Here is a 9,084-nt window from a genome sequence, read left to right on the forward strand (position 1 = left end):
TTGTCACAAAGTTATAACATTGGAGTTTCTAAAATTAATTATGCTGTTATATTCCAGCCACAGCCTCAGCTTTATTCTTATGGTAACATATAATTTTGAATTTCTTTTCTTAAGGCATTATTATTATTATTATTATTATTATTATTATTATTGGACCTTTGAAACATTTCTTTCTTTTGTCTATTTTTTTTAAAACAAAAATTGAATTGTATCCTAATTTTTTAGACTAAAAAATATAATACAAAAAAATCCACCACGCGAATAACGTTTTGGAAAATGAATTTTTGTAACCCAGAAGACCCGGTCTTCCTTGCATAATATTCAGCTTTATTATTATTTGAGATTGATGGAGATGTAAGATTCCATTCGGGCAATAAGCTGGGCCAACCATGCTTCTCATGGATTTTTCAGTTTGGGGCAGGACTTGGACTTTAACCTTAACATGCATGATAGACTACAAGTTGACACCGTTTCTTGGGTCTTTTTAAAAATTTTTTTTTATGGAATACAATTCTGAAAATTCCAAACCAGTATATATATAGACCTAGCCAGTGCCCATTCAAGAACAATCCTAGTGGTGGGATAGGGAGGAGGTTCAATTCAATATCTCTTCACTGTATTCTCAAAAGTCTCTCTTTGAAAAATTTAATTAATCAATGGCCGGTGGAAGGTTCTGCTTCCAGTTGCTTCTACATGAATTAATGGCAGTGATGATTTTGATTAGCAAGAGAATGGCTGCTATTGCACTTGGATTTCTACTACTCCACTCTGGATTAATAACCCTTGGAGATGCCGGCGGCATCGTCCAACGCCACTGCCCGGAGAAGGAGAGGCATGCTCTCATCTCCTTCAAACGAGAGCTCATTGATGATTTTGGCATGCTCTCTTCTTGGGCAACTCACCATGATGATGTCCACAACAAGAATTGCTGTGATTGGAGAGGAGTTCTCTGTAGCTATTCAACTGGTCACGTTATTGCCCTCCATCTTCCTGGCTACATTCAACAGTCCCCTTATTCTAGGTACAATCGAGTGTATTTGGGAGCTAACATTACTTCTTTATTACTTGAATTGGAGCATCTTAAGCATTTGGACCTCAGCAACAATTTTCTTCACTGGATTCTTCCAGATTTTACGGGTTCCCTTGCAAAATTAGAATATCTCAATCTCTCCCACAATTCATTTATTGGAACACTGTCGTATCAGGGTGGAAATCTTTCAAACTTGCGTACTCTTGATCTTGGATGGAATTCTTATATAGATTCTCCAAGTCTTGAGTGGCTTTCCGATCTTCATCTTTTAAGATACCTCGATCTCAGTGAAGTTGACCTGGGCAGAGCCAGTGATTGGCAACAAGCAATTTGTAACCTCCCTTCCCTCACACACTTAAACCTAGACATGTGTGAACTCTCTCAAGTGCTTCAGCCCTCAATTGCATCCCACCGCTTCAACTCTTCTCGCTCTCTTGTTTTCCTTTCTCTCTCTGCTAACAATCTCAATTCTTCATTTATATACGCATGGGAAGAACTCTTCAACTCTAGCCGCAACAGCCTCCAGGATGTTGATCTCTCTTATAACAACTTGCAAGATCCCATTCCTGAAGCTTTTGGGAGATTGTGTAATTTAAAATCATTGTCTCTGGATAGGAATCAATTGAACCAAAAGCTTTCAGGGCTTTTTCAAACATTATACATGGATGATTGTGGAGGGAACTCATCATCGTTAGAGATGTTGTATCTTCATGAGAATAATCTTAGCGGTTCATTGCCGAACTTGGCTAGATTTTCATCCTTGATGCATTTGGATTTGAGCTTTAATCAATTGAATGCGCCTTTCCCACAAGATTTTAGATTTCCTTCTAGCCTTGTTGTTCTGGACTTGACAAACAACATAATTATGGGACCATTGCCTAAACTAATGGCATGTTCATCCTTGGTGAAACTATGTCTCGCCAATAACCAGACAGATGGCACTATACTAGAAGATCTTGGACGCCTTTCTCAACTTGAGGTTTTTGATGTTTCTTCAAATTATTTTGAGGGCATGATATCCGAAGCTCACTTTTCTAGTCTCTCCAAATTGAAATACTTGGACTTGTCTCACAACACATTAACTTTAAACCTTAGCTTTGATTGGGTTCCCCCTTTCCAACTGGATTTTATATTTCTAAGTGGCTGCAAATTGGGGCCTCATTTCCCTAAGTGGCTAAGAAATCAAAATAAATATTCTCAACTTGACATCTCTTCTGCTACAATTTCAGAACCTATCCCCAAATGGTTTTGGGACCAATCTCGAGGATTAGATTACTTAGATCTCTCTCATAACCACATTAGTGCTAGGTTGCCTAATTCATCCCCAACATTTTGTAATGAAGGAGCATTCATAGATTTAAGTTTCAACCATTTCATAGGTCCAATAATTCCGCCATTTCTGCGTAATGCATCGATGTGGAATCGCTCCAATAATAAGTTTTCAGGTTCTCTCTCGTTCTTGTGCGAGATTTCTGGTACCTTTTTGGTATATCTTGACTTGTCAAATAACTTATTATAAGGAAAGCTTCCTAATTGTTGGATGCAATTTGAATCTTTAGGAGTTCTTCATTTGGAAAACAATAAATTTTCAGGGAAAATTCCTAGCTCAATTGGCTCCTTGTCCGACATTGAAAGCTTGCATTTACACCACAATGATTTTAATGAAGAACTGCCTTCATCATTACAAAATTGCAAATGGTTGGTGACTCTTGATTTGGGGGAGAATCAATTTTTTGGTACAATACCAACATGGATAGGGCATGACCTAGTCAATTTACGCTTTCTTAGTCTAAGATCGAACCAATTCCATGGAAGCATACCTTTAAACCTATGTCATCTATCATAAATTCAAATTTTGGACCTCTCTCAAAACAACATCTCGGGAACTATACCAAGATGCCTCTACAATTTGACTAGCATGATGAAAAAGGAAATTTCAAATTTTACGCTTAGCTTCAACGTTATTCATCGGTGTCATTTAAAAATATCATGTAATGAGATGCTTGAGAATGTATTCTTAATTTGGAAGGGAAAAATGTCAGAGTTCATAAACACTTTGGTACTTTTAAGGAGTATTGATCTTTCAAGCAATAAACTAGATGGTGAAATTCCTAGAGAAATCACCATCCTAAAAGAATTGGTGAACTTGAATCTATCGAGAAACTTATTGAATGGATCAATTCCTTCAAAGATTGGAGAGCTGGAATCATTAGATTCTCTTGATTTGTCCAGAAATCAACTTTTCGGTGAAATTCCTACAAGTCTTTCTCAAATAAGTCGACTTAGTGTCTTAGACTTATCATGCAACAAATTGTCAGGAAAAATTCCAATAGGCACTCAATTACAAGGTTTTAATGCTTCTGTATACATGGGGAATCCCCATCAATGTGGGCTTCCACTTCTGAAAAGGTGCGTTGGGGACCAATTAACTTCAAATCAACCACATGTCAATGTTCATGGAGACAATGAAAGTACTCAAGGAGATAAAATTGGACTAATAGTATTCCCATGGTTTTATGAAGGTTTGGGTCTTGGATTTGTTGTAGGATTTTGGGGAGTCTGTGGCACTCTAGTGCTCAATACCTCATGGAGAATTGCCTATTTTCAGTTCTTAAACAATATGAAAGACAGACTCTTTGTGATGGTTGCAATGTATTCGGCTCGATTTGGAAGGAGGATTCAAGCTTTAAATGGTAAAAAATGTTGTTTACCATTCCATTTTGTTTGTGAAATGAAATAATTTTTCAAATTAATGTCATCTTATGCAGGTCATGCTTGAGATCACTTATCATACTAGACTCATCAATAGCCAAGAGGTATTAATTCTATTACACTATGCATAATTTCCTATCAATCATGATGTGTATTTAATTCTACAATAATATTACAACTTCTTAATCACCATTTTCGACTTTTGCAGACCAGCCATCCACTTGCTTTAGTTTATAATTGTTGAATTGCCTCGACCATATCATGTGTTATCTTGAGAGCATCCACTTGCTTTTCAAGATAAGGATATGCATTGTGCAAAGCAAAGTTTTAGGTATTCTGTAATTTTGGCTTGGAATATGGGTTGGTTGGTCCGTTAAGAATTTATGTAAAATAAATCAATGGTCGGTGTGTATAAGGTTGTCTTCTGATTTGTACATTAATGGGTATTGCGGTTTTAAAGAAAGTGTGTGACAGTGTCAGTTGCATTGAAATAATCATTTGTTTGGTAGGTGAGAATGAAATAAAATGGAATTAAATCAGTCTTTAGAAAATTTATGCCCTTTTTATCTTACACGCAAATCATGAGTTTTGTATCTTTGATTTAGACAAAACATATAATAAAATTCTATTGATTTTCTTATAAATGCAAATGAATCAAATTCAAGTCTTGAAACCCATGCTGCAAACACTACTTTATTTCCTTCACCTCAATCATTTATTTTATTTATTAATAAGTGGAGAGAGGGAGCCATGCCTTATTTTGCATCTTCTCAAGAATTAGGAAAAAGACAGGTTAATATTTTAAAAGATAGAGAAAAAAACTGATTTTGCCCATGTTACCTTCATAGTACGTTGACACTAACTACATGTGTAGTATATCAAACTAGAATAAAGTTAAACTCATTACTTAATTTTCATTATATTCTATTCTCGGCCTATTTCATTTGCAAATCACACACATGAGTGTTTAGAAAAAAAATGATAATGTTTGAATCAACTCAAAAACAATAACTTAAATTCATATTAATTACTGTATTCAAGTTTAAAGGTTTTTTGGTTCTAATCTTAGAAGGATTAGAAAGATATTTTGGTAGAAGATAAGCCATCCGTATGTATATGTAGCTTCACCCTGGGCTTCTTCGCTAACTAAAAATTGAGAAACAAAAAAAAAAAAAAACATATCATCTATGTAGTTATGAAAGTTTGTTTTTATTTTATTTCTAATTTTTAAAAAATTAAGACAGCGCCTTCTTTATAAGGAGAATTTGAAAACTAATTAAAAAAATGAGTAATGAAATAAAAAAATATATTTTCAAGCACTTTTTTTTCTTTTTTTTTTTTTCTCCCCTACCACCTCCGAGGTACATTAACACTAACTACATGTTTAGTATATCAAACTTGAATGAAATTAAATTCATCACTCAATTTTTTCATTATATTTTATTCTCACTCTATTTCTTTTGAAAACACAAGTAAGAGTTTGAAAAAAAAGATGGTAATATTTGAATGAACTCAAAAATAATAAATTGAATCCATATTCAAGATAGGATTAAAGAATAGTTGACAAAAGTAATTTTTTTTATTCAAACCTTTGATTTGGATTTAGGTGGATTTAGATAAATTTTAATACAATGTTACACTATATCGTATTTAATTCCAATATAATTCAAATATAAAGTCTCTTCAAATATAGGATAAGAATTCAAACAATGACTCCATTTTTTGGAGCATGAATTTCGGACTTTAGATTTGGATTTGGATAAATTTGAATTCAAACTTGAATTTGGATTTGTGTATAATTATATAAAATAAGATATAAATTATATAAAATTTTCTTTGAATCCACATAAATTAAAATTTAAAATCCATATTATTGAAAAAGGAGTAAATGACTATATTGAATCTAAAATGTGAAAATTAAAAAAGGACTCTTACTATGCATGTTTAAGGTATGCAGAAACGGATTGTGGATTTCTCATCTGATCAACTTCATAGGTCTCATCATTTCATTGTCTTCATGATCCAATATTGTATTTAATGAAATACAAAGAGTTATAAAGTTAGAGCTTTGGACAACATCAAGTAGTTTTGAAAGATTTCTAAAATTTATAAAACCTTAGGAGAGGTTTCTAAATTTTTTTAAATGAAAGCTTTGTATTTTATTTTTTATTTTTGTTCTTAATTTATTTGATAGGACTTATACTTTATTATTGTTGAAACCTTAGGACCTCTCCAATCCATTGAACGTAATGGTAAAATGATATAGAGTATAAGTGAAAAAGACTCAAGGCAGGTTGATCTCATATAAAATTTTTCATTTTTCATCCTAATAAAAATAAAATTTTAAAAAATATAATTAAAAATAAAGATTCAAATTTTAATTATGTGTTAAATTAATTTTAAAATTTATTTATTAATTATATATTTTACTTTATTTTTCACTTTTCTTATAAATGATAAACTAAATTTTTCCGTATTATTTTCATCCTTTTTCCATATTATTTTTTTTCACAGACCCAGATGAATGCGCAGTGGGTGATTGTCGCTCGTCAGATTGATCACGTTCCACACCTCACTAGTCCCCACCTTCGACATCTCCATCGTAGGATCCTCATACAATCTCGCATTCAAGTACAAATGCGTGGGCTCATCTATATTGCTCGTGTACTCGTACATACTAATGTATCGTGTTCGCGAAGCACTGGATAAATCTGGCATCAGATACTTGATGAGACGCTTAGGCAGTCGCGATGTGTCAACTTCAGAGCGTCTCCTGTTCACAAACATCATCACCTTGCCATTGGATTCGTTGGTCGGGTCTCCCGTCGGGTAAGGATACGGTGCATCGTTGGCTAGAATAGTTGTGTTTGATGTTGACTCAGAAAAGTCAACAACCATGTCGGCAATCCCAACATGCAGATTACCCCATATGAGATATCTAGAGTTTGTTTCTTTATCCCGTTTAGTTAGAGGTATGATACAACTTGACAAAATTGGTCTTCCTAATTTAAGAGTCCAATGTGTCGTTTTATCTTCATTTCGTTTTTGTTACATTTAGTCTTTATTTCTTTGTAACTCGTTTTATTAGAACCACGATATTCTTCCACCATAAGTGAGAGGTTTTCCAATAAGTAAAGGAGGTGCCGCCCTCTTTTATGACAAAAAAAAAAAAAAATTGCATAGATAAAAAATGTTATATTTAAATTGTCCAAGAAGTATCATTACAACATTCTTTTCTTTTTTTTTTGGGTGCTATATTCTCCAAACTTCTCTAAGTTTAGGAAAAAGAAAAGTGCATGAAGATCTATAGCTTAATTATTTCTTTGCAGTGTTGCTACTCTTAATATCAAAATCATTATCAAGATTTTTTCCTTTCATTTTTTCTAACCCAAAAGACCCGGTCTTCCTTGCATAATATTCACAAGTAAAGGTCAACCATCCTTTATTATTAGTTGAGATTGATGAGATGTGAGACTGCATTCGGGCAATGAGTTGGGGCAGCCCGTCAAAGACTCAAAGGTGCAAAAGATAAGCACATCAAAGCAAGAGACAAGGTGGACCAAAACTTATTATTGAATGAACACAATTTAATTTTTCTTAGTATCTTCAACCGTGCTTCTCATGTATTTTTTAGTTTGGGGCAGGCAATTTGTAATTATATGTATTCTTAAAAGAGCTTTAGTGAGAGTTCTTCCTTGCTTTTGTAAAACATGGAAGCATTCATAGATGAAGTACAAAATTCATCTATGATAGGGTGATTTTGAAATAAATAAATCCAAAATCTTACAGAAGATGTCCCAATTGCTCAAACCTAAAAGACAAGGTGATTTTGAGATATTTAAGGGAAAGACTTGGACATCAACCTTGACTTGCATGTCATAGATGAAGTACACTGTTTGAATGCCAAAAGAATTATGATCAACGTTTGAGATTGAATGCCAACAATTTTCGAGGAATTGAAGACACATGATAGACTACAAGCCGACTCCGTTTTTTGGGTCTATTTTTCGAATTTTTTATGGAATACAATTTGATTTTGAAAATTTCAAACCAATATATATACACATATAGACCTAGCGAGTGCCCATTCAAGGACATAATGATTGCGGGTATGTGGTAATGTTAACCCTGATGGATGGATATGGAAACCCTAATGATATTTTGTGATATTGAGCATGGTACCGTTGCTAGTAGTGTTAGTGCAACCACACGAACTCATGGAGTGTGTGGCGTGACAGTCAACTGGTATATATAGTAGAGTTGTTGTACCCCCTGAGTTTGGATTAGGACTATAGGTCGGCCAGTCGTACTACAGATACGAGATATGTGATATGATATTTTTATCTAATCGAGTCGACCAACTACGGTTAGATCTAGCCTTCGGATCGCACAGCCCTGACCATGGGGGGGAAGTAGTGAATATCCTCAGGGCAGCCATGAATTATAGACAAAAGAATATTGGTTATTAGGGACACTCATAAGCTAGATGAAAATGGAAATGCATAGAAAATGGAAATGAAATGAAAATGGAAATGGAAATGCAATGAAAGAAAATGAGGGAAGAAATAGTGTGAGTTATATCATAAATAAATGAGGCGAAGTAAAACTCTCCGCTCGAGGGCTTATTGAGTAAGTTGAGTGCCATGATAATTATCATTTGTAGCTGAACCCGAGTAATCAGGTAAGGTTGCGAACGATGTAAGAGCAAAGGGGAACTACATGTATGAGCATGTAATTTCCCCTATCCTTGAGAACTTTGTTGGAAAACATGAATTATGTAGTAATGGTTTTTGAGAAATGGAAATAAAGCTTTTAAGAGGTTGTGTTATATATCTATATGAGTATGAGAATGAATTTGTATATTTTCTCTGATGGAAATCATTTTAATAAGTATTTTGATATAACTGAACTCATATTGCTACACACTGTAAATAATTTATTCCGTTTTAGTAAGACGTGTCTCACCCAAATTATTTAAACTTTTCAAGGAACAAAGAGTGACCAGGGGAGAGAGCTCTGAGATAGTAGGGAGCTGGGACCCTAATATACAGGGTGAGTTTTTGTACTAGCTAGGGAGGTGTAATTCCCCTGAGATTGTGTTGTTTTGGGTATGACAGAAATGTATATGTTTATGTATAATGATACTCTGGGTATTGTATTCTGAATAGTTTGTATTTTATGACTTCTGATGTTAGGTTAATATAAATGAAAAACCTGTTTACCCCGTGCCTAATGCGGGTCGGGTCATGTGAGTGGTATCAGAGGTGTTGATGTGGCTGATGTGATGTGTATAATTTAATATTGTTTATATATATATAATTGGTACGAAAATCAAGGCATCA

At 34.0% G+C, this 9,084-nt stretch overlaps 1 protein-coding gene across 4 annotated transcripts; it reads left to right on the top strand.

The window, feature by feature from the left end:
• The first annotated feature begins 544 nt into the window (after positions 1–544).
• LOC131145963 (uncharacterized) lies at positions 545–6,873 on the top strand. 4 transcript variants are annotated; one of them, XM_058095151.1, is made up of 4 exons: positions 562–1,021; positions 3,553–3,723; positions 3,799–3,846; positions 3,951–4,293. In XM_058095151.1, exons 1-4 carry the CDS (start codon positions 657–659, stop codon positions 3,970–3,972), a joined length of 606 nt encoding a protein of 201 aa, XP_057951134.1. In that variant the 5' UTR covers positions 562–656; the 3' UTR covers positions 3,973–4,293. The 4 variants fall into 4 exon arrangements, 2 of the variants coding, with proteins under 2 accessions (XP_057951134.1, XP_057951135.1); XM_058095152.1 differs by having other exon boundaries at positions 3,577–3,723; XR_009134193.1 differs by having other exon boundaries at positions 545–3,723.
• Positions 6,874–9,084: the final 2,211 nt, after the last annotated feature.

The sequence above is a fragment of the Malania oleifera genome, chromosome 13 (assembly GCF_029873635.1).
Source record: "Malania oleifera isolate guangnan ecotype guangnan chromosome 13, ASM2987363v1, whole genome shotgun sequence".
NCBI classification, from domain to species: Eukaryota; Viridiplantae; Streptophyta; class Magnoliopsida; order Santalales; family Ximeniaceae; genus Malania; species Malania oleifera.

Bases quoted from the DNA above. Each gene is read 5' to 3' on its own strand.
- LOC131145963 (XM_058095151.1), top strand. From the start codon at position 657: ATGGCCGGTGGAAGGTTCTGCTTCCAGTTGCTTCTACATGAATTAATG. The intron at 3,724-3,798 runs GTAAAAAATGTT...CATCTTATGCAG, and splicing joins GAGGATTCAAGCTTTAAATG to GTCATGCTTGAGATCACTTA. The intron at 3,847-3,950 runs GTATTAATTCTA...CGACTTTTGCAG, and splicing joins GACTCATCAATAGCCAAGAG to ACCAGCCATCCACTTGCTTT.